This window comes from Mytilus trossulus, chromosome 8 (assembly GCF_036588685.1).
Source record: "Mytilus trossulus isolate FHL-02 chromosome 8, PNRI_Mtr1.1.1.hap1, whole genome shotgun sequence".
In the NCBI taxonomy this organism is placed as follows: domain Eukaryota; kingdom Metazoa; phylum Mollusca; class Bivalvia; order Mytilida; family Mytilidae; genus Mytilus; species Mytilus trossulus.
Genome location: NC_086380.1, coordinates 64,447,461 through 64,474,369, shown reverse-complemented (window position 1 = coordinate 64,474,369; position 26,909 = coordinate 64,447,461). Strand labels below are relative to the sequence as shown.

At 32.9% G+C, this 26,909-nt stretch overlaps 2 protein-coding genes across 2 annotated transcripts; one reads left to right on the top strand and one right to left on the bottom strand.

The window, feature by feature from the left end:
* The first annotated feature begins 787 nt into the window (after positions 1-787).
* On the top strand, positions 788-8,188 carry LOC134681257 (ubiquitin carboxyl-terminal hydrolase 30-like). Its single transcript, XM_063540799.1, has 8 exons — positions 788-977; positions 1,969-2,136; positions 2,649-2,740; positions 3,205-3,303; positions 4,082-4,285; positions 5,439-5,576; positions 6,703-6,887; positions 7,660-8,188. The coding sequence occupies exons 1-8, from the start codon at positions 803-805 to the stop codon at positions 8,006-8,008; spliced, it is 1,410 nt and encodes a 469-aa protein (XP_063396869.1). The 5' UTR covers positions 788-802; the 3' UTR covers positions 8,009-8,188.
* A 15,303-nt stretch (positions 8,189-23,491) lies between these two features.
* LOC134727859 (E3 ubiquitin-protein ligase TRIM47-like) lies at positions 23,492-24,994 on the bottom strand. Its single transcript, XM_063592253.1, has one exon. The coding sequence runs from the start codon at positions 24,992-24,994 to the stop codon at positions 23,492-23,494; it is 1,503 nt and encodes a 500-aa protein (XP_063448323.1).
* Positions 24,995-26,909: the final 1,915 nt, after the last annotated feature.

Below are 26,909 nucleotides of genomic sequence, written 5' to 3'. Positions count from 1 at the left end.
CGATCGGCACCTATAGAAAATGGCAAATCGTCTCCTTGTTAAATCGGCTTCTGTTCAAATCGGCAACTATTTATAGTCAATTCGGCACCCCATAATATTTTATATCATATCTTTAAAATAATTCTAAATTTTTAAGGTATCTTACAATTTTATTTATTTTCGGTCAAAATTTTTTTAAGGTTGGATTTGTTTACTCATTACATCATGGCGTTAAAAAAATCAACACATGCAAGTTATTAAGCAGTTAGAATACTTATAAAGTTAATGGTAATAAGGTTTATCCTGATGTTATGATTAGTTTTCTGTTCAATTAACATGATTAATTATATAACAGCTTTTATTAGTTGAACGATTAACAAGTTTGTTATTTTAAATCTATACAGAAAGTTTAAACATTTGTGGGGAAGAAAGGTAAAAATATGTAGGTTTTTTTTAATTATTTTACTGATAGATGAAGAAATTAAACATTTGGAAGGAAGAATGGGATAACAAGGCCCGTGTACATTGCTTTATTGCTACAATAACATCCAATTAACTTCAATTGTGTACATATGCCCGACTTATAAACAATTTTTATACACGCCATAATATACAATCAATATAAACAATGTGTCGAGTTGACTAGAATAATACTTATGTATTATCTTGGATTAGCTTAATTTTAGTGTGGTTTTTTATTTACCTAGTTGTAGAGCCGCCCATATTTACTGTATTTTGTTGTTCATTGTGGTGCGTTGTTATATAGAACTTCAAGTGGTTAATAGTTATATCATTACTAGTTTTCATATAGTACAATCTTACGATGTGTCATCACTGTCGGCCCTTGCAGAAACTGTTTATGTTGAAAGTTTTTCCAGTCGTCATGTTTGACCTTTTTAGTAAAAACGTTTTACTATTTAGTGGACTAGCTACTGTGATTTCAACTGGTGTTTATGTGTTTTGGGGTCCTTCACAGTCTAAGCGATCAAAATCTAAAGGTAAACGTGTGGTTGGAAATTATTTATCGTGTTATTTAAAAAGTTAGGCGAGTAACTATCTGTGTCGGTACTATAAATGTGAGTTCGTGGTCTAGTGGTTAAGACCGATGGCTACAGTGCTGAAGGTCCGGAGTTCGATTCTCACTCGGGGTGCTTAAAATATCACCCTTTAACACACGTCTCTGGTACCCAGACAGGAGTTTAGAATAGAATAGAATAGATAAGAGGGGATAGGAGGCAAGAGGGTCCTGATTCCGAAATCCCGGGCTGGAAAACACAAAAATCCTGAACAAGGTAAATCCCGAAATCCGAAAAAAAAGAATTCCTGAATCCCAAAAGGGTCAATCCTGAAATCTTGAGCTTAAAAACACCTGATCCCAGAGTCCTGATAAAGGTCCTACCCCTAAAAAATCACTTATTTCAGTAAGTCCCCTGACTGGTTTCCTTAATGTTATTCTCCAGTCTTTATTCCAGATGTATGTGCTGGCTTACAGAATTTAGCTAGGCAATACCTGTTTCCTCAATGTTATTTTCCAGTTTTTATTCCAGATGTGTGCGCTGGCTTACAGAATTTAGGCAACACATGTACCTGTTTCCTCAATGTTATTATCCCGTCTTTATTCCAGATGTATGTGCTGGCTTACAGAATCTAGCTAGGCAATACATGTTTCCTCAATGTTATTCTCCAGTCTTTATTCCAGATGTATGTGCTGGCTTACAGAATTTAGGCAATACTTGTTCCCTCAATGTTATTCTCCAGTCTTTATTCCAGATGTATGTGCTGGGTTACAAAATTTAGGCAATACTTGTTTCCTCAATGTTATTATCCAGTTTTTATTCCAGATGTGTGCGCTGGCTCACAGAATCTAGGCAACACATGTACCTGTTTCCTCAATGTTATTCTCCAGTCTTTATTCCAGATGTATGTGCTGGCTTACAGAATTTAGGCAATACTTGTTTCCTCAATGTTATTTTCCAGTTTTTATTCCAGATGTATGTGCTGGCTTACAGAATTTAGGCAATACTTGTTTCCTCAATGTTATTCTCCAGTCCTGGGCATCATGTAACAGTGTTATAACATGGCTCTCGGATTTCATTGTCAGACATGAAAACCAAAGTAGTGATTCCTTAGCTGTCGCTGTGCAAAAAACATTGTCAGGTATAGTAACTAAGGCAAAAAATGAAATGGTTGTGTATCTAGTCCTTCTACCATACTTATGGTTCCAAACCAACACTTTTTCTAGAAATAAAAAAAAAATCCATGATTAAAAATCTATTTTTGCTGTGATCTGAGGAAAAAACTTTCCATTTTGGGTGAACCTACCAGTAATATATAATTGTCTTGGTCTAACTAGTCCTATTTTTAGACACAACTTTAAAAAACTTTGCGACCATGATTAATAATAAACAAATAGCCCTATTTTAAAAGGCTATTATACAGAACTGACAAGAACATGAAGAACAAAATTTAGAATGGAAATTGGGAATGTGTCAAAGAGACATTGTTATCTCATCAAAGAGCAGAAAACAGCCAAAAGCCACCAATATGATGAATATACGAGTCTTCAATCCCTGTAAACATTTTTCAGTATTTCCATCATTTATCAAAACATTTGGATTATACCACATGTAACATGTTCATACAAATTATTTGATATTGTTTATTTTCAGCATTGAATGAGACCCACAATGACATGTACAGTCCTGTTAAAGTACTGGATGCACTGAGATATAGAAGATGGGTTATCTCTCATGATGAACAGGTAAACTTCCTTAATTAGTTCTGTCGTTCTTATTTATTTATTTATATAAAATATGAAAAGTAACAGAATGTGAACATTGGGACGCTTATAACAATGTATAAGTTTAGTAAGCTTTACATTTCAGAAGGTGAAAGGCCTATATGCCTAAACCTTAGGTGCAGAGAAATGCCATGTGTTACAAAGTTTGCATGGCATGTGCCATATAATATATGTATTCAGATTTTCCTGACATCACAATAATAAATGTTGCGTTTTTGTCCTTTCTTCAGAAAACGCAGTAATAAATGCCATAAAATTAAATGCATGCAAATTGCAATAAGTTAGTAATTTATCCTTGTTCTCTCTGACTCATGATACTGCATATTATCTGACTGTGAATTGATATTTTATGTTCTGTTTACATGAAAACAAAACTTTTCATGTTTTTTCATCATGTTCATGTACCTTTTCATTTTAAATTATAGGATTCCCATGAACTGTTCCATGTATTGACACAGACCCTTGATGAAGATACTGCTAGATATCCCAGAGTTGTCTCCCTTTTTGACACTGATACATTAGAGGTTTGTCTTACTTAGTCTTCTGCAAATCATGATCATAGATGAACCTAAGTCAGATCAGACATTTTTTTTTTTATCTCGACTGGTAAAAATAATGAAAAAATTGGCAATAAAAAATTAATAGTTGAAAACAAATGTAGAAAGACAACACTATGACCAAAAGCAGATTAATTAAATTCACATTTTAAAATAATTTAATGAGTAATGACTGCATATGAAACTTGGAATGAACTTATTTATTTCTGAATGTTGATCAATTTCTGCTCCATTTGTTTCACCGTTCATGTTACTCATTGGAAATTGTATAATTCAGAAAGTAATGAAAGTAACACTCAGTGATCAATGTCAAAATTTGAGAGAGAAGGGCAAAAATACGATAAAATATAACTCTATGGTAAGAACAATAGATTTCAATTGTGACCTTGACATCAAAGAAAACAAGGATATGAAATGCAAGATTTTAAGAATTGAAAGAATTATTTGATTTAGATCAATGATACCGTATAGGGGGTTGATAATTTGGCGGATCTGAAACTTTTATCAATACCTTTGCAAGTGTACTTTTAAATTGGGGGAATTTATTGTGGCAATTTTATTTTGTCCGCGAAAATTTGCACCGTCAAAAATAACCCCCTGTCTACAGTACTAGAAGTAGAAAATTAATAAACATACTAGTATTCAGTGATATTTATCAAGAACAAGTGAACATGGTTATTTAAGTATTTTTAAAGTTGAATGTACTAAAATTATGGTCATGATAGTCATATTTTTTTCCCTGTAGAATTCTGATGTTGAATACCAGTCTGAGAAACATGCTTTGTCCAGAACAAAAGGCCTACTACCTGTTCTACCTCACAGAGAAATGGAACAACCCTTTAGAGGATTACTGGCTAGTCAGATGGAATGTCAAAAGTGTGGATTTAGGAACCCTATAAAATATGATGCATTTGATAGTTTATCATTGAACCTGCCATCTATATCTATGGTAGGAAATTAGTTACTGTTTCCTGAAAAAAAGAAAATGGCTGTTTTAAATATAAGTGCAGGAAAAGGGGGGATAAGATAATTTTGAATTACTGAATTGCAGGTGGTTGCATACTCAAGAGTTTTGTGAAAATTATAAGAAAAATGAAAATTTTATAGTTTGGGATGTTTAGGGGAGGGGGGATATGATTACAATCCCTCTCTAGCATTTAAATCTTGAACAGCACAATTATAATATTACATGTATTATTAACAATTAAAGTTCAGGTAATCTAGCTTCCTACACTAATTAAAATTGGTTTCCATGATATAGCTGTGGTTGTTATAAGGGGGCAAAAATACCAACAAACAAAGTAAGGTATACAACTAATAAAATACAACCCACCACAGGAAGGCTTTAAAGTTTAGGTAGCCACCAATAAAACAAATTTATCACTTTTTCATTTTTCTAAATTGCTACAAAAAATACTTACTGAGGAAATTAATTTCGAAGTTAATTTATTATGATATTATGTCTTTTATTTTGTTTAACGCAAAACCACTAGACTAGGTTGCTTGAATTTTTTCTCCACTGTATATTTATTGACCATTGAATAAAACATGTTCTCTAATTCTTCGTCAATTTATCCCTTTCTGCACCCATTGTATAAAAAAAACTAATCAACATGTGGTTGGTTTGATCTCAGTTCTTCATTGGTTAAAATCTGATCATGATGTCAAATTTTCTTGCTTTCCTCTGAATTTCTTATTGTGACGGCGTAATAAAAGGTGACCATGCCTGATGACGTCACATAGAAAGAACACATCTTTTTGCAGATCATTCGAAAAGAAGGAATAAGTTTGCCTGCATAATGTTAGAAAATCATTAGAGAAACAGATTCCACCACCAAATCTCTTGTAATACGATATTTATCCACTCTCGACAGTTAAATTTAAAATATTTAAAACGCTTAGGCAAGCCTCGCGTTTTAAATTTGAAAATTTAACTGCCTCGTGTGGATAAATATCGTATTACACTCGATGCAGTGGTAGAATCTATATTTACTAATTCATTGGAAAAGTTTTATCCATTGGTCAACTGTTTTGAGAGTCTTAGTCCTGGTCATTTCAATGAAAAAGAATTTAATATTTTTTGTTTGTTCTTTAATTAACAGGGAGCACTTACATTGGAGAGAATGCTTCAGCGTTACATTAGTGAGGAAACAGTCCATGATATTGAGTGTATAGGTTGCAGTAAAAACAGAAAACCAGTTGTTAAAACCACATTCAAGAAAAAGCTGACAATAGGAAAGGTATTATTGTATGATTAGAAAAGAGCAGAAATGATAGATGACTGTTAAATATACTGGCAACTATTACATTGATATTCAGAATAAGAACATGTTAATTATAAATGTTATATAAATACAAACCCTGTGGATATATGCTTTAAACTAAACTGAGTTGATGATTGATTTTGAACTTTCGTTTTTACGTTGACCCTTTAACAAAAATATTAAAATAACGGTTTTGTCAGAAAAATCAACTGGTTATATAGCAATTTGACAAACACCAATTTTGATCATTGAGAAGCTTACTGTTCCTTTTACAACACAACTTAATTAAAACGTTTAGCTCACTTAACAGAGTTATCTCCCTGTAGTGTTAGGTACCACCTTTATATCCAGTGGTAACTATTACATTAAAATTCGGAATGAGAACATGTTAATTATATAAGTTATATAAATACAAACCCTGGGCATATATGCTTTTAACTAATGTAACTGATTGATTTGTAAAGTATCAAACTATCAACATGATCAACAAGAAAGACACTCTATAGTCCTACACCTAGATACAGTGTGTTTTGTGGTAAGGCACCAAAACAAATGTTCATATCTTTGATTTTACTTGGCCTGAGATCAATCATTCAAAACATTGAGGGCATGCTGCATGACTATCGATAAATATAAAGGAGACATTGTCATTCTTCAAGTGTTAATTGGGGAATCCAGATGTCACAAATTTTATTGGTTGGTGTTGCAGATAGAAAGTGAAAAAATATACTTTGAATTCATTTATTTTCGTGGATTGCTGAAAACTCACATGTTCATGGATATTTAATTTCATGGTTTTGCCGAAGTCTGCATACAAGCCATGAGAAAATTTGTCATTCGTTGAACATTTAATATCGTTGTTCAACTATTTCCACGAAATCCAGGAAAAATTAGTATCCAACGAATGATAATGAATCCACAGTACTATGATCATACTACTCTTTACTCATCTTTGAGTACAGTAATTCAGAAATTCAGAAATTTTGCAATATTAGAAACATTTCTCAATTTTCAGTATTTAAAAAAATATTTAACAAGCTAATTTCACTGTGGATTAACTTTAATTCATATAAATGATTTATTTAATAAAAAAACTTTCCAGCTACCGAAGTGTTTATGTATACACATACAAAGAACTTCCTGGTTAGACAATGGAATGCAGATGAAACGTTATGACAGCGTGACTTTCCCTCAGACGTTACACATGGATGGTTTTGTGTATTCAAAGTCTGCTGCAAAAGACAGGAAGCAGGGGTTAGTGGGAGGTCGAGATGATTGTGTCTTCAGGTAATATTACATAAATTAAAAAGTGTATATAATAAAAAAAAAATCAAAATAAACATACTGTAAACCAACTTATTTTCGCGGATACTTTATTTCGCGTTTTACCCTTTCTTGAGCACTTCGCAGTTATTTAATTTCGCGATTTTCTGATTAACTTGATGAAGTTTTATTCGCGACGATTTATATTCGCATTATTTTTTGACTAGCGAAAGTCGCGAAAATAAATTGCTCGCGAAAATAGGTTGGTTTACAGTATATTATTATAAGAAAACAGATGTGGTGTGATTGCCAATTTGTCAACTCTACACAAGAGACCAAATGACACAGAAATTAACAACTGTAAGTCATCTACAGCCTTCAACAATTAGAAAAGTCCTTGCAGCATAAACAGCTATCAACATGATAAAAGGCATCAAAATGTTTATTTAAAGCAATATCTTAAGTACAAGATTCTGATGGAACAGACACTGTTGTATAGTTGATGTTGTATATCATTTTACTAATAACACACATGCAGTACTAGTATAAAGGTAAGAAGATGTGGTATAATTACCTACAGTAAATCTATGTAACTTAGTATATATTGTCCTTGTGGTATGATCTTTGTAATTTTAATGCCAAATTAAAGTTTAAACTCCAATTTCACAGAACACTGAAAATAGAAGATGATCGTGCAAGTGGGGCATCCGTTTACTATGGACATATTCTTGTTATTGTCTGTTATCCACTGAACTTATTCTCATTATTTAAGAACACAAACTTTATTTATCTTCAGTTTCCAAAACCAGTCTGCTTCATCAGGTGTGAATTTACTAAGAGCCTTGAACTATGATTGTACAACCCAGAGTGGCCTACATATTCGTAAACCATCGTATAACAGTACAAGTGACATCAACCACAACAGTCCCGAGGGAGCCATGTCATACAAACTTAGTTCTGTTATTGTACATCTTGGAGATGTGTTTACTGGACATTTCATCTGTTACCGTAGAAGTCCTCAGACTGTACAAGGAACCAGACAAAATGAACGCTGGCTTTGCTGTTCTGATTCCTCTGTGACTCCATGTACTTTAGATGATGTTCTGTCAAGTGAGGCTTACATGTTGTTATATGAGAGAATGTAATTTATATTTGTAGAGCTGCTTTTTTGTGTTCATTCAATATTTATTGTCTGTTTTGAATGCACATGATTTCAAACACTGCCTGATTTTTATTTTATCAAGTGTGTATTTAATCATTACAATCATGAGAAAGACAATTTTATCTATTTTGTTTTATACATTTATTACATACTGTGGATTCCTTTATTTGTTGGGGGTACCATTTTTTAGCTCACCTGGCCCGAAGGGCCAAGTGAGCTTTTCTCATCACTTGGCGTCCGTCGTCCGTCGTCGTCCGTCGTCGTCGTCCGTCGTCGTTAACTTTTACAAAAATCTTCTCCTCTGAAACTACTGGGCCAAATCAAACCAAACTTGGCCACAATCATCATTGGGGTATCTAGTTTAAAAAATGTGTGGCGTGACCCGGTCAACCAACCAAGATGGCCGCCATGGCTAAAAATAGAACATAGGGGTAAAATGCAGTTTTTGGCTTATAACTCAAAAAACCAAAGCATTTAGAGGAAATCTGACATGGGGATAAAATGTTTATCAGGTCAAGAACTATCTGCCCTGAAATTTTCAGATGAATCGGTCAATCGGTTGTTGGGTTGCTGCCCCTGAATTGGTAATTTTGAAGAAATTTTGCTGTTTTTGGTTATTATCTTGAATATTATTATAGTTAGAGATAAACTGTAAACAGCAACAATGTTCAGCAAAGTAAGATCTACAAATAAGTCAACATGACCAAAATGGTCAGTTGACCCGTTTAGGAGTTATTGCCCTTTATAGTCAATTTTTAACCATTTTTCATTAATTAAAGTAATCTTTTACAAAAATCTTCTCCTCTGAAACTACTGGGCCAAATTAATCCAAACTTGGCCACAATCATCTTTGGGGTATCTAGTTTAAAAAATGTGTCAACCAACCAAGATGGCCGCCATGGCTAAAAATAGAACAAAGGGTAAAATGCAGTTTTTGGCTTATAACTCAAAAACCAAAGCATTTTGAGGAAATCTGACATGGGGTAAAAATGTTTATCAGGTCAAGATCTATCTGCCCTGAAATTTTCAGATGAATCCGTCAATCCGTTGTTGGGTTGCTGCCCCTGAATTGGTAATTTTGAAGAAATTTTGCTGTTTTTGGTTATTATCTTGAATATTATTATAGTTAGAGATAAAATGTAAACAGCAACAATGTTCAGCAAAGTAAGATCTACAAATAAGTCAACATGACCAAAATGGTCAGTTGACCCGTTTAGGAGTTATTGCCCTTTATAGTCAATTTTTAACCATTTTTCGTAAATTAAAGTAATCTTTTACAAAAATCTTCTCCTCTGAAACTACTTGGCCAAATTAATCCAAACTTGGCCACAATCATCTTTGGGGTATCTAGTTTAAAAAATGTGTGGCGTGACCCGGTCAACTAACCAAGATGGCCGCCACCGCTAAAAATAGAACATAGGGGTAAAATGCAGTTTTTGGCTTATAACTCAAAAACCAAAGCATTTTGAGGAAATCTGACATGGGATAAAATGTTTATCAGGTCAAGAACTATCTGCCCTGAAATTTTCAGATGAATCGGTCAATCGGTTGTTGGGTTGCTGCCCCTGAATTGGTAATTTTGAGGAAATTTTGCTGTTTTTGGTTATTATCTTGAATATTATTATAGATAGAGATAAATTGTAAACAGCAATAATGTTCAGCAAAGTAAGATCTACAAATAAGTCAACATGACCAAAATGGTCAGTTGACCCCTTTAGGAGTTATTGCCCTTTATAGTCAATCTTTAACCATTTTTCATAAATCTAAGTAATCTTTTACAAAATCTCCACTGAAACTACTAGGCCACAATCATCTTTGGGGTATCTAGTTTGAAAAATGTGTCCGATGACCTGGCCATTCAACCAAGATGGCCGCCACGGCTAAAAATAGAACATAGGGGTAAAATGCAGTTTTTGGCTTATAACTATGAAACCAAAGCATCTAGAGCAAATCTGACAAGAAGTTAAATTGTTAATCAAGTCAATATCTATCTGCCCTGAATTTTTCAGATGAATTGGACAACTGGTTGTTGGGTTGCTGCCCTCCAATTGGTAATTTTTAAAGAAAATTTGCCGTTTTTGGTTATCTTGAATACTATTATAGATAGCGATAAACTGTAAACAGCAATAATGTTCAGCAAAGAAAGATCTACAAATAAGTCAACATGACCTAAATGGTCAATTGACCCCTTAAGGAGTTATTGCCCTTTATAGTCAATTTTTAACAATTTTCATTAATTTGGTAAATTTATGTAAATTTTTACCAAATATAGTTCTCTGTTACTAATGGGCAAAGTTCATGATAGATATAATTGTAAGAAGCAAAATCGTTCAGTAAAGTAAGAACTTCAAACACATCACCATCACCAAAATACAATTTTGTCATGAATCCATTTGTGTCCTTTGTTTAATATGCACATAGACCAAGGTGAGCGACACAGGCTCTTGAGAGCCTCTAGTTTTGTGGTCTGAGGAAAAAATTGTATTTTCATGGATATTTGAGTTTGTGGTTTTCCCAAAGTCTGCATACAAGCCAATTGAAATTTTGTACCTTGTTTAAGGTGGCTCGTGGGTACAAAAATTTTAGCAAAAAATTAAACCTTTATTTTTTCATTACAAATTTTAATTTTTACACTATTAGTTGTTACTTTATGATATGGTACAAAAAAACAACCCCACAAAATGATTTGGTTTGGCCCCAGATGACTTTAAAAATTGAAAAGCTCCAAATTATCTCCCTTTGGTGCAAAAATGCCATTTTTTGGCCTCTAATTTGAAATATCTTTTTTAACTCATCGGTGACCTATACTTTTTATTATTGTTTTCAAATAAGCTGTACATAAACTAGATAATTGTAAAATTTAAGCGATTTCTTATATAAGGTTATTTATTTATTTCAATATTTCCTCTTTTTCTCCAATTAGTTCAACAGAAAAAAAGAAAAAGGACATTAACATAAAGGTATGCTTCTTCTTCCAGATGCAGATTTTAGCTTAAATGAACAGTGACCCCATTTTTTTATTTCATTTTTCTTTTAAGTATATATATATGATAAAGTTCATTTATGAAACAATATAGCAAAATCTTATATTAGAAAAAAAAAATCATTTATACTCAGGAGCCCCCTTAACATTGAAATTCGTAGTCCACATGCAATCACAGAATCAACTAAAACTGGTAACCCACGATTAATAAGAAATCCACAGTATACAACACTACGTTATATTAAGAAGTTTGTTGAATCAGATATTTGATGTACCAGTATTCTGCATGCAAAGTTTGATAACAATAACCATGATAACCCTATCAAGTATTTTATCCAAATTTCTGACTGTTAAGATATACCATTAAGCTTGACAAATATTGGCCTATATCAGCTACTCGTCAATATTAGTACATAATAAGCACCCCATCCCAGTTCAGTTGTTAACCAAATGACTTGACTATAGTTATGTGTGCGTGGTTTCCTTATGCTACTTGCCTATTATTTTTTCATGTGTAAAGTTGTGTGCCATTTACAAATGTGGAAATATGTTATGTGTCTATTTATAATTATGGAAAAAAAGTTATTTATTAAGTATGTATTTTGCTTTTTGAATGGTTTGTATATGTGTGAAATTCTACATATCAACATGAAAGCATTGTTATAGTGTGGGAAATATTTATATTTTTCAACGAATTTTAAAATGATATTTCATGGTCATGTGATATTTTAACATTACCTTGATATTTGGATTCCTTAACAGATTTCCTAAGATTGGTAAGATGTGCAGTTTATTTAATATTTCATCAGAACCCATACTGTTTTTTCATGGTTCAAATACACTACCCCTAAAAAATCAATTTAATATTTGAATTTTCAAATCAAATTATTAGATTAAATTTTTATTAAAATAAATTTACTAAACTAAATTAAAATTAAATTTCCTAATTAAATTAAAATTAAAGTTCACAAATTTTGTTTCTTTACCATCAAATTCAAAATACTGGTACATGGTCAATTGAAATTTATTTTGAATCATGCTAATATAAGTTACATGATCTTTAAAAGCCTCTCAAATTGCATTTAATGGTGGTACCCAACACTTTTAATTTGGCTCGTTTAATTTTCTTAAAATTTAGACTAAGTATTTACTTTGACTCTTTGACAAAAATATGAAAATTTGAAAAAAATTGAACCTACCATTTTATCAGAAAAATTACACTGGTTATATAGCATTTTGACAAACACAAATTCTGATCATTAAGAATATTCACTTAACAACTCAAGGAAATAAAAACTTTTCTCTAATTCTATGTAAATGTATCCCTTTCAGAACCCATTGTATAAAAAAAATTTAATCAACGTGTGGTTGCCGGTGATCTCAGAAGATCATTGGATGATTGTAAGGGTCATGACCTTTTTAGATAACAGGAATGAATCAAACTATGCTATAACAGGTGTTAATGAAATTGACAACTTCATGCAATGTGAAAGGCACTCGAAGGGGATATTCGGTTGACAAAAAAAGAAAATGAATGTTTTAATCATTAGAGAAACAAATTCTTACATAGTTACTCGTGAACTATCGGATTTATCCAATCTCGATAGTTAAATTATAAATTTTAAAGTTCTCGCCGAGTCGGCTCGGACTTTAAAATTGATAATTTAACTATCTTGATTGGATAAATCAGATAATCCACTGGTACCAATGTAAGAATCTATATTTAGCTGATTTTACAAATTTATCTCCCTGTATTAGGTACCACCTTAATTATTGAATGTGTAGCAATTTACTAGGCATGTACATTGACAAATCTTAAGTTTGTTATTTCTTATGCAAAAATGCAAAGTGAGCAAAACTGTTTTTATCTAGAATTATCAAATACAATCTACAACTAAAATAGTTTGTATCTATGTCATTGCTTTCTGTAGAGCAAGTTTCAGGAAACCCCCTTTTTGAAAAAGCTGTATCAGCCTCTGATGCTAAACATGTTATAAGTTTGTCATGTTTTACCCCTAAAGACATTTTATCTTAACTATTCATTGACAATTGTTGTTGCTTTTGATGAACTGTTATGAGTTTACTTTATTTGCATTTATTATCAATTGATGTTAAATGCTAAAATAAAATATCTATCAGTTTTTGCGAGTTCTTATTTCAATATGGGGAACAGTATTATTTGCTTGTATGTTCTCAAATGAGGGTTGCAAGATACCAGAGGGAATTCAAACTCATAGATTGAAAATAAACTGACAATGCCATGGCTAAAAAAGAAAAATGCAAACAGACAAACAATAGTACACAAAACAATACATAAAAAACTAAACGCCAAGCAACATGAACCCTACCAAAACTTGGGGTGATCTCAGGTGATCTGGAAGGGTAAGCAGATTCTGCTCCACATGCAGCATCCGTCTTGTTGCTTATGTTATTACAAACACTGTAAATAGTCATATTCGGTAGGTTTCTTTGCGGAAAGGAAATGGAATTGTAGTTACGACAAAAGGATCAAATCAGATATTATCTGTTAAATGGATATTCCGTAACAATTTTGAGACTGATTTATGCAACCTGTGTGAGCTATTGCCATCACTATGGGCCCCCCTTTTTTAAACACGAACAATAATCTTTCTTCTGAAACTGCTGCACAGACTGCAACCACATTTAACCACAGTCATCCTTTATGTATCTAGACTATCTACTGTAAATCATACCTGCTAAATAATTGATGTATCTCTTACTTTTAATGTTCAACTCAATGAGAAGACTAGATATCTTAGAAATCTTCATTAACAAAGGAACCAAGAGATGAGATGCACTAAAAGTGATAAGGGTTTATACATAGTAACTCGCACCAAAATTTACAAAGAAGTTGATCCAAATTGGGGTCCAAAATTAAACTGTATTTGATGACAATATACATATATGTACGTTTGTTTGATTCCATATAGAATTCTTGGTGTTCTTTGGTATGCTGATTCTAACCATGTCCTTATATTTTATATATTGGACCATAAAAGGCAAACGTTCAATTTCAGTTCTTTGACCACATACAATTCTTAGACATGACCATAAAAGAGGGGGGATAGGACCTTTATGGGGACTCCAGGATCAGTGTTTTTTTAAGCTCAGGATTTCAGGATTGACCCTTTTGGGATCTGGGAATCCTTTTATTCAGATTTCAGGATGTCGGGATTTACTTTATTTGAATTCGGGACCTCGGGATTTCGTTTTTTTAAGTCTGGGATTTCGGGATCAGGACCCCTCCTATCCCCCCTCATAAAATGTACACTTTTTTCCAGACGATTAAAAAATCAGCTGAATTTGACAAATCACACTATTTGTTTTCCAAAAATAATCGTAATGCTAATTATTTGAAACATGCAGTTAAATTTTAACCAATTTGAAGCTAACAATAGCCTGAGAATGACTGTTTGATGCCCTAAAGTAAAGGGCATTAACTCCCTCATGTATGTACATGTTATCAGCTTTTCTACATATGAGATAGTGAGCTGCTATGAACTTAATGGTGAGTGAGTGCAGTTAATGAGCTAATGTTAATCAATTTGTGTCCTAAGTGGGGGAAATTTCAAGGGATCTACATAAGTTTGTATACGAAGAAAACCTGATCATCTGTTCATCGTTCTGTTACTGGCTTTTTTACCTCCATAACTTGGCCTATGACATTTTTTAAAGACAAAAGCCAACTAATTATAAACTTCTCCTCACAGATATGTATAGATTATCAGATTACATGAATCTACACATGAATATCATAAAATATTTGCCAGTGAACTGTAATGAAAAATTTTAGCCAGTGAGCCCACCTAATGAGCTGAAATGAATCAAATTGTGTGCTCAGCCAGAGTTGGTGATATTTTAAGGTATTTTTGCAAAGAAAACCTGCAAATCTCAGTGGCGGATCCAGAACTTTCCATAAAGGGGGGACTCTGACTGACCAGAGGGTTGCCCACTCCCATCATGCTTCAAATGATTTCATATATAATCAACTAAATTTTCCCATCCCCTGGGTCTGTCTACTCATCTGTTTATCGTTCTGCAAAATAGTACTAATACTGGCTTTCCCCCTTCCTTATTTGGCCCTAGGCAGTTGCTTATCTGTTTATCTTTCTATCACTGGGATTTTTTGACTAGTGATTTCATGCAAACAAACCTGACCTAAAACCCATGTTCTATTGACCCTTTCGGGATACGGGATGTCTATTTAAAATTTCCGGATGAAAGATTTGATATTTTTAAAATTTGTGACTTCGGGATTTCATGTTTCATTTCAGGATTTTGGGATCAGGACCACTCCCATCCCATTCATAAATAATGACTTATTTAGACTTACCTTCTAAAACTGTATAGAAATCACAACTCCGAACAGGAACGGTGCACTGACGCATTGATCTTGCATATACACTACAGTTCACTCTTACAGAACCCAAGGTTTATCATGCAAATATGTAACGTGAATGTGATTGATTATCAAATACTGTAAATTCAGAAATTATTGCGTGTATTCATTATTGCGATTTTGAGAAAAATCCTATATTAAATTCATATAAAATATTTCAAAATGCTAGTTTAAATTATTGCGTTTACAACTCAGTCGCATTTTTCGCAATAATAAAAACCTCGCATTAATTTCTGAATTTACAGTAATACAGAATTACTGCATACATGTAGAATAGATTTGACTCGAATAAGGTCGAATTGACATTCTGTCATCGGGGATAATATTGAGATAAATGGGATTAAACTGACCGTCAAATGTCTAGAGAAGCACATCTCGAGAACATTATAATAAGACATGCATACTTACCAAAATTACTCTACATTAATAACCCCTATGTAAGTAAGATTTCACAATGATAACGATAAATAATTTTGATGATGGTGATGTTCTGGTTAAATTGACGCTTAAAGTATTCATACCCCTATTGCTTTACTTAGTAAAATTTGTATAGAATTTAGTTTAATTACAGTTCAGCATTTAAAAAATGTGAAATGCAAAAGCATGACAATATTTTACTGATAAAGTGTGTAACGTGAGGGTACCCAAATTGGACCTATTTTGACAGTTTTTTCACCTATGTTTTTTTATGATTAAGAAAAAAATGTCCATTCTGTGTTTATTTTGTAGCCCCATCCTTCTTTATTGTATAGGTACACCAATTATTTAATCCTTATTGAGTCATTAAAAAATGGGTTTGAATCAACCTCCAAACTATCCATGATTCTGTAATGAAGAGTACCCAAATTGCATCCATGCTTAAATTCACGTCATCAAAAGTCTAATAACTGAGCTTTTGTTCAATTTCTTCAAATATTTTGAACAATCGGATATTTGTCCATGCTTACTCTTCATATTTTACCAAATGGATACTTCATATAAGATTGTATTTGCTAATTTTAAAAAGATGACGTTTTGATGACGTCGCATGGTGACGTTTTCGTACATTTTGCTTTTTCAGTCAACAGTCCATCTGTTGATAAATACTTTGAAAGTTTTGTGTATATCTAAATATGTTTACCAATGTTGAAAGACGTGCATAGTATCAAATCTTAAAAATACAAATTGTTTGGCCTCTAGGAAATCTTGTAAGATTTTTGTTGCTATTTTTTCTAAATAGGTGCAATTTGGGTACTGGGTGCAATTTTGGTACCCTTACGTTATATATTTCTGTAAACAAAATTGCCTGTACACTTCATAAGGATTACATTTGTGATTCGGTTTATTAAAACCTTTGAACCCAGGGTCGAAGTTCAAGATGTTAACATATTAACGGAAAATTTTAGCGTTGTGTTTACCATTGAGGCCATCTATTTTTATTGCGGGGTTTCACATATTTAAATTGGAATTATAGAAAAAATGGAATGGTGTTAGCAGAATCAAAACAGAAATTAATGAACACTTGATTATTTTCAGCAATACATAAATTGGATTGAGGGGATATGTATTCAAATTATTTGTAAAACTCTCCTTATTTTTACATCAAGGCTTGCTTTGCTTTACATCGACGCCAGAGTACTTCAACCAATCAGGGAATGTTTATTTGGGGCATTCGACCTATTGAACTCAGATTTTGGCACATTTTAATCGAAAGTATAGAAAAATGGAATACTGTTAGTACTGTACATATAAAATAGAAAAAGATAAATACTTATAGCTAAAGAAAATTTGGATGGGGGTTCTGTGTATTCACATTATTTGTACAATTCTCCTTACTGATGCCATATTTTGGAATTTCCGTGACCAAAATGGTTCCCCTCCACTTTTTTTACAAAATACTCAATGAATTTGGTCCATTAGTAACAGAGGAAATTATTTTGTAAAAATATACCAAAAGGAGTAGGTCCGGTAAGGACCGATTTTGGCCTCAAATTTCAGTTTCATCTGACGAAAGATTTTGACCACTTTTAAAACTCTTAAGTGTCTATTTCATAAAATTAAATTAATTTATGTGAAAGATTTTATCTTATTTCGTCATTAAAAACGATCCGCTAAAATATGAAAAATCTACCAAATATGCGAAAAAATGTCATTTTTCAGATTGTTTTTGTCAACAACGAAAGTGCCCGCATCCGTGTTCATCCTCAATCTTTATATATGCTATGTATTGTCATCAATTACAACTTCCATTTCAATATTTTGAATGAACACGAATGCCGGCACTTTCGTTTTACACGGAAACCGTCTAAAATTTAAGTAAAATGCTGAAATTGTTAAGATTTCAGTAATTTAGCATGACTTAATGGTGCTAGTACCCAATGTAGATGCATTGTATTGTCAAAAACAGCCCATATTTATGTAGCAGAACTATTCCTCTGTCTAATAAATAACTAAAAGTTTACATTTTAACAATTTTGTAAAACTGCCATATGTTTTTGGGGCCAAACACGGGTCTTACTGGACCTACTCCTTTGCTTGATGTTTATTTGGGGCATTCGATCTATTTTAACTCAGATTTTGGAATATTTTAATCGAAATTATAGAAAAATGGAATGTTGTTAGTACATATAAAATAGAAAATGATGAATACTTTTAGCTAAAGATAATTTGGATGGGGGTTCAGCTGTGTATTCACATTATTTGCACAACTCTCCCTACTGATGCCATATTTTGGAATTTCTGTGACCTAAATGGTTCGCGAAAATTAATATTTTTATATATAGTATAGTAATCACGACTAGAAATACTTGTGTTAAATTTTCCGTGTATATGATAAATTGAAGCTTAAGTACACCAAATGCACTTTTAGAATACGACGACCGCACCCATGAATAACATGAATAAGTTACTATATTTTAAATCTTTAAAAATGCGCACGAATATTTTCTCTCTTTTAAATTTGCTTTTTATAAGCATGACAAAGTACGGGAAAGATGATAATGAACCTATTAAACGGGGTAATAGTCTTTGAAACTATTGACTGGCAAATAGTCTGTGGAATGAAATAGCTCGACTATTTCGTTATTTTTTCTTTAGAAAAGACATACTGAGGTATAATAATACTGTATATATAGATATAAGAAGATGGGGTATGAGTGCCAATGAGACAACTCTCCATCCAAATCACAATTTGTAAAAGTAAACTATGATAGTCCAAAGTTCAGTCTAAAACACGTAGCCTGGGGTCACACCACTACTGTAAACACAGTCATACTGGAAAACCAATGGTCTAATCTATACAAAACACGAGAATCACTTATTAACTACATCAACAAACGGGAACTACTGAACATCAGATTCCTGACTTAGGACATGCATTTCATTAGTTTATTAACTAGTGTGGATCTAACCGTCGATAGCAGCCGGCGTTAATATTCATGAGGCCAGCCTTCAATAATATTCATGAGCCGGAAATAATATTCATGAGATGACTTGCGTTCGAAGAAGTGTTGTTAGAAACTATGAACGATAACTATGATTAAATAACGTTCCTATTTATATGTGATATTACTTCAAACAGGCATGTCAATGAGTGTCTTCTTCGAGGTCCGCGTTTACTTAATTAACTTTTGGTCTTCTTCAAGGACTTCTAGGTCTGCGTCTTTAAATAACTTTGTAAATGTAATAAAAACAATGCAAATGCCTCCATAAATATAAAACAAAGTAATGGTCTTTTAACATTCTGTGATAAGAGAAATAATGTAAACTGAAGCAATAACAAGTTGAATTAAATATAATTGAATATAGAAATTTAATGGGACATTACAACAAACAAATAAAGAAAAGAACAGTTCTTATTAAAATTTTGTGATTATTGAATTAATGTAAGCTACAATAAATAAAAAAAATGATTGAATACTAGTATAGAAATTTAGGAATTACAGAGAATTGATGGTCATATGGGCATTCCATAATTTGTTCGTTGTTCGTTGTCTACAAATATAGTCCAATCATGAAACTAAAACATACAATACAGACAGTATTTTCTATTTAAACAGATCAGAAAAAATAGAAACATAGTTAATTGCAGAAATAAAAACAACAGAAAAATAAAAACTGTCAAGTACTATTTCAATGACATATAATTCTTCAAAATTACGGAGACCAGTCAGGAAAGGATAAAGGGGGGGGGGGGGGGGGGGGTACCCTGGTATATCACAAATTCGAAAATGAACTATTGCCGGCTGGCCAAACGAAGAGATTCTCCACGTGGGCAATGATACCAGAGGAAGATGTACTTATTGCCTTTAAAATGACTCATAGCACTTATCCCCCCTTTTAGCCTTCTACTGACAAACTCGTACGGGTCTAGGGTACAAGTGCTCTGAGCCATTTTAAAGGCAATAAGTACCTCTTCCTCTGGTATCATTGCCCACGTGGAGAATATCTTCGTTTGGCCAGCCGGCAATAGTTCATTTTCGAATTTGTGATATACCAGGGTACCCCCCTTATCCTTTTCTGACTAACTCGTACGGGTCTAGGGCATAAGTGCTATGGGCCATTTTAGAGGCAATACCAACCTCTACCTCTGGTATAATGGTCGATGTGGAGAATCTCTTAGTTTGGCCAGCCGGCAATAGTTCAGTTCGAATTCGTTGTATCCGGGATACCATATCCCCCCTTTGAACCCTCTACTGACAAACTCGTACGGGTCTAGGGTATAAGTGCTATGGGCCATTTTAAAGGCAATAAGTACTTCTTTCTCTGGTATCATTGCCCACGTGGAGAATCTCTTAGTTTGGCCAGCCGGCAATAGTTCATTTTCGAATTTGTGATATACCAGGGTACCCCCCTTATCCTTTTCTGACTAACTCGTACGGGTCTAGGGCATAAGTGCTATGGGCCATTTTAGAGGCAATTAAATGGACTGGTAATGTTGAGATTAAAGACTCTTATTGATCTCCGTAATTTTGAAGAATTATGTCATTGAAATAGTAATTGACAGTTTCTATTTTTCTGTTAATTATATTACTTCAATAAACCATGTTTCTTGTTTTTCTGATCTTTTTAATTGTGTGATACTATCGTATGTATTGTATATTTTAGTTTTAGAATTGGACTATATTTGTAGACAACGAACAGATTATGGAATGCCCATATGACAATTAATTCCATTTAATTACCCTATATTTAATCATCTTGTTTTAATTACTATAGTTTACATTGATTCAATAATAACAACATTTTAATATTCATAATTGTTTTGTGTTGTGTGAGGCAATGCAATTAAACTTTTCATTTACTTTCATTTTAAATGACGCGGACCTTGCAGAAGACACCTATTGGCTTACTATTTCCTAGTTACTTTATATTGCTATAAATAGCATAACCATAATGGATATTAACAGCAAAAGTTATTTTATTGTCACAATCTAATAACTACCCAAAACATTTCATCGAACGCGGTTTTGATCTCATGAATATTATTGACGGCTAGCCTCATGAATATTAACGCCGGCTAGATCCACACTAGTAATTTATTATGTCGGTTCTAAAGCACTCATTTGCATTGCTACTTTACATGCCGACTTAAAATAAAACATATTTGAATCTGAAACACTAGTACTACATTTACACCGAATAAAGCTAAGATTTAGATAATAGTATCTGAAAATTGGACATCACAATGAAAACTAAATGTTGATCATGGTTTTAAGAAAAGATCCGGTACAGCTGACAATAACAGAAACAAGTTCAGAACAGACAAACTGACGAACAGACGGAGATAGTGATACCTTTATGCTCCATTTGCCTAACGGTGATTGCATACAAATTAATTGTAGTTGCAATAACCGAAGTTTCTACGATAATAAGTATGTACATAGTATTTTTTAATGTTTTAAATTCGACCACATTTGATTTGTCTAAAGATCTTTTATTTAAAAGAAAGATATATGTTTATAACATTAACTTAGGGACTCAGCAATAATCGAACGTTTTTCATAACACACATATTCACAGCTCATCTCATTGATATTGTACCAATTCAATTTGAAACGTCATAAAGAAAGGCGTCATCCCTTTGGTTTGCAACCAGTAACTTGTTATTTTTTCGATCGAAGCACAAAGACTGTGGGTTTTTAAGACCATCTTTCTCCGACAGCAGTAATCGATGTTTGTTTCCGTCTTGTGAAATAACGACGACATTGTTAGAATCCCTACCTGATACGTAAACACGTCCGTAATTGTCCACAGTAATACCTTGTGGCGTTTGAAGAAATGCTTTAACCCTCTTGCTGCCAAAGGGACATTTATGGCTTCTACACACAAATCTTGTTGATTGTGTAGAACGTCAAAGGTCCATTGTAACGTCACAATACTCAGGGGCACTGGCAACGTCAAAAGACGGCGTCAAAAGGACGATTTTGGCGGGAATGAAGCAAACTGAATAAAATGCTTTAAAAGTATACTTAAAACGGATGTTAAGAAATGATAAAGGATCATAAGCTTGTTAGTACTATAATACCAACTTTACTAATTAACTAGTTTGTCATTTTTATGTAAAATGTTGCATTCTTTCGAGAAATTTGTTTTACGTTTTTTTCGAACATCTATCAATCAGAATATCTCCAGAATATAAATCAATAATCGTATTCCTAGAAAATAACCACAAAAAGGTAACCGCTATACTTGATTAAGCGAAATAATAATATTCATTCACAATACACCATACACGCTTTATTTAAAAGAACTGGATAATTTATTTAGGGCTCAAATACCACGATTGAAATCTCAGTATTTTTTGGATGAAAGCACACACATGTTAACCGATGTAGAATCTACTTGTATTGCCATACGAAATTTCAATACATTTTAAACCTGTTTTATCATGGAAGCACTGACTTAAAAATAAATGTTTTCATTCGAAATGGGGATGTTAATATAAATGATCATAAATGTGTAGTAGACACAAATTTTAATGATTTCTAATCCTATCATATATATTCTTTCCCAGTGAAAAACTCTTTTTTCTGGAATTCATGACAGATCTTTTACTTTGTAGGACCCACTGAGCAATAGATTTATTGTATATTGAATTTCAGACGTCCTCAATATTGCATGAAATATTGTCCACTGAACACTGAGAAGAGAACAGTTTTTCAATTAACAGATTTTAAAGCGGATAATTCGTGTATGCCAATTACAGTGTGTACTATATCATAGTAAATGAAAATGAATTATTATTGATTCAGGTTCACTTCTGGACGATAGTATACGAATTAAAAAAAAATCATAGTAAAAACGTGGGGAGAAATTAATTTACAGTAAATTAATTTCTCCCCACGTTTTTACTATGTTTTTTTTTAATTCGTATTGTCTTAAATTTTGAGTAATAAGTGGTCAACAAAATAATAATAAACATGATTAAAAATAAGCAAAATGAATAAGGATTACAATTTTTATTTTTTTAAAATATTTCCTCGCTTACCGAAACAAGGATTGAAATCATGATATTTTAATATGACACGTTTGATACTTTACAACAAGAAGTAGTTAATAGAATCATAGAACAGCTCCTCCATGTCCTCGGATATTTATTTGTTTTTATTAATTTGTTCTCGCTTTGTTTTGGTTTTTTTCATTTTTGTTGGGTGCCGTTATTTGGCCGTTTATATAATGATTTGAGAGATTTTTTCACAGTATTTACCAATTACCTAATTAAAAACGAGAATAAATGTTTTAGTATTTTATAGGTGGTTAAGAATCATTTATGCATTTCACTTGACAAAGATAAAACATAGTCGCCTTCAAAGCTAGTATAGAAATTGGTATATTATTTTCACTTCATTTTAAGACAAGAAAGATATTTTTTTTTTATATATTCCAAGGTTAAAAGTTGTATTCTTAAATAATGTTGCATTAAAAACATCGTTTATGACAATCTTGGAGCAATAACTTCCGTAAAATAACTTATACATCGCTTTTCATATTACGGCTACATTTACGCGGGAAAAACTATGGACGTCGGGAAAGCGCGGTTCTACAGAGAGGCACAAGTTTTGCAACGTCACAGATAAGAAACGTCAAGATGCTTTTGGCGCGACAAAGCAAGAAAAAAACTCGGCAGCAAGAGGGTTAAGTTCTAATTTCCATTTAACTCTTCCTTGAAGATCACAACATGATACTGAATAATCCATGTTTATAAAATATAGATTTTCTGACCACATAGCAATGCCGCTTCTTTGGAACAAAGGAACTTTAACTAACTGGGTTACACAACCATCTTTTAAATTTACAGCATATAATCCACTTCTACCTCCATTATACAATAATATCCCATCTTTGTGAACAATTCCATAATTCTCAGATCTAACATTAATCGATTTCTCTTCTTCTCTGTTTCTCATATCTATGATATTAATGTACAAGAAGAATTGCCCTGTTGTTACGACAAGTTTTTGACTTTCCTCGATAAAGTGGATATGAGATGTACGACTTTCTAGTTGTAAAGAAAAATCCAAAGTCCCGTCAGTTTTGAGGACGTAAATTGTGCTATTTGAATAGCAGGAAAAAATCATTCTGCCATCAGGAAGTAAGCAGCAATCAATGACATGCTTTCCTGTTGTCTTCACGGTCTGTCTTAAAGTAAGTTTGATATCATCAATAGTAGGAGCATGTGTAATAGGCATCATCATCTGGGCTTGTTGGTTCTTCCGGACTGTCAATGTTGCATCAGCTGACCTGGTATCCAATTGAATGGTTCCTATCTTCTTGATTGTGGTAGATAGAATCTCAACAGATTTTTCGATTTTCCAAGACATGGATACATTATTAATTTTCTTTTCTTTTATCAAAGATTCAAGAAATTGTTCGTTGTTCGTGACATCTTGTTGGATATGTTTCAAAGCTAAGAATGTCTGCAGATCTGACGCATGCTGTTTAATTTTACCTAAAGTAGTTTGGCTTTCTAAAATCTTTCTTTCATTCTCTTGTATGGATGATATTATGTTTTCGATTTTTGTGCTCTCATTTTTCTCAGCGGCAAACAGTTCTTTTAACAGACTTTCTTGCAGTTTATCCAGATGATTATTTATCGACATTCGTGTCTGTTGAACTTCTTTTTCTATTTTTGCTCTATTCTCCATCATACTTTTTATGTTTTCTTGTCGATCTTTTTTTATTTTCTGCAAATTTTCGGAAAGTTCTGCCAGCGTTTGTTCCATCTCCAAGAATGCATTTGATGATTTGACATTCTTGATGACGTCATCTATTACATCCATCTCTTGGCAACCGTTATGGGTTTCAGTAACGCATCGTCTACAGCATAGACAATCGTGCTTCTTACAAAATATCTGGTATTTTTCATCATGTTTTGGACAAGTTTGAGTAATTGCCAATATATTGGTAGGAAGCTTCTGGTACTCGGAGACTGGAACACTATGATGGCTTCTGGATCCTTTTGAAGCTGCATGGTGCTCTTTACATTCCTCACACAGTCCTTCATCACATTCTGAACACCAGACCACTGATGGTTTGTTGATGTTGCGGTATTCACATACTCCACAATCAATTAGTTTACTCGACATACTAAGAAAAGAAAATTATAAAGTTTATTATCATTTTGAACCAGACTCAAGCTAGCGAACAATAAGCCAGTGAACAATAAGATGCATCAAGCTAGCGAACAATAAGCCAGCGAACAATAAGGAAAACGCGCCAAATGATTGTCTTAAGGTGGTAACGGTGTTTTTCGCCATCTTTGATTGTAAAAATCAGAGAACCTAAGGTCTAGATGTTCAATCAAATTAGCACAATTTGATGAGGAATGCAGATAACTATTTAAAATTTGAATTTTCATTTTAATGAATAAACTCATAAGACTAACTTAAATATATATATACTAGAACACACCCGTGATATTGCGGGTTCGTGACTGAATAAAAGTATATAACTATGCGTATGCCTTATTTAAGTATTGGTATTGTCATCTGATAAAGTCATGCCGATTATAAGATTCACAAAATCTTTCTGTTTAAACATGTTGAACCCGTCAACCTGGAACCTATCAATTATTGGTAATATTATTAATTTGCAAAACAAAAGGGCCTGGAATGGAGAATACAGCAAAATTCTAAATACACGGTTTGGTGGTGCGCCTGTCAAATGCGGAACATACAGATCATGTAGGAATAGGTAACAGTTGAATATACTATTGGTATCGGTGTCGGACTCGACCCGGAACTTCTTAATTATTGGCAGTATTAATTACGTGGAAAACAAATGGGCCTGGAGTGGTGTAATTTTTAATCAACACTATTGTACTATATTAGTTATATATAAAGTTGAATTCTTTGATTCATCGTTTTTACGTGATGACGGCTGACAAATTGGACCTCGTAATTTTAGTATTATAGATAGATAGATACTGTAAACCAACTTATTTTAGAGAGCGATTTATTTTCGCGACGCCTGTGTCGCTCACCTTGGTCTATGTGCATTTAAACAAAGGACACAGAAGGATTTATGACAAAATTGTTTTTTGGTGATGGTGATGTGTTTGAAGTTCTCACTTTACTGAACGTTCTTGCTACTTAAATTATTTCTCTCTATAATAAACTTGGTACATTAGTAACAGCCGAAATTATTTTGTAAAAATTTACCAAAAGGAGTAGGTCCGGTAAGGACCGATTTTGGCCTCAAATTTCAGTTTCATCTGACGAAAGATTTTGACCACTTTTTAAACTCTTAAGTGTCTATTTAATATAATTGAATTAATTAATGTGAAAGATTTTAACTTATTTCGTCATTAAAAGTTTAAACGATCCATTTTAAGCTCAAATATGAAAAATCTACCAAATAGGCGAAAAAAATGTCATTTTTCAGATGGTTTTTGTCAAAAACGAAAGTGGCCGCATCCGTGTTCATCCTCAATCTTTATATATACTATGTATTATCATCAAATACAACTTCCATTTCAATATGTTGGATGAACACACTTTCGTTTTACACGGAAACCGTCTAAAATTTAAGTAAAATACTGAAATTGTTAAGATTTCAGTAATTTAGCATGACTAAATGGTGCTAGTACCCAATGTAGGTGCATTATATTGTCAAAAACAGCCCATATTTATGTAGCAGAACCATTCCCCTGTCTAATAAATAACTAAAAGTTTACATTTTAACAATTTTGTAAAACTGCCATAATTTGGGGCCAAAAACGGGTCTTCCTGGACCTACTCCTTTACCAAATTAATGAAAATTGTTAAAATTTGTCTATAAAGGGCAATAACTCTTAAAGAGGCCAAATGACCGTTTTTGTCATGTTGACTTACTTGTAGATCTTACTTTGTTGATCATTATTGCTGATTACATATTGTCTCTAACTATAAAAGTATTCAAGATATTAACCAAAAACCACAAAATATCTTGAAAATTATTAATTCAGGGGCAGCGACCCAACAACCGGTTGTCCGATTCATCTGAAATTTTCAGAGCAGATAG

What these genes read in the sequence shown, in the direction of transcription:
- LOC134681257 (XM_063540799.1), top strand. Translation starts at nt 803, where the DNA reads ATGTGTCATCACTGTCGGCCCTTGCAGAAACTGTTTATGTTGAAAGTT. An exon ending in ACCTGCCATCTATATCTATG is followed by an intron (nt 4,286 to 5,438) that starts GTAGGAAATTAG and finishes TTTAATTAACAG; the next exon opens with GGAGCACTTACATTGGAGAG. An exon ending in CGAGATGATTGTGTCTTCAG is followed by an intron (nt 6,888 to 7,659) that starts GTAATATTACAT and finishes ATTTATCTTCAG; the next exon opens with TTTCCAAAACCAGTCTGCTT.
- LOC134727859 (XM_063592253.1), bottom strand. Translation starts at nt 24,994, where the DNA reads ATGTCGAGTAAACTAATTGATTGTGGAGTATGTGAATACCGCAACATC.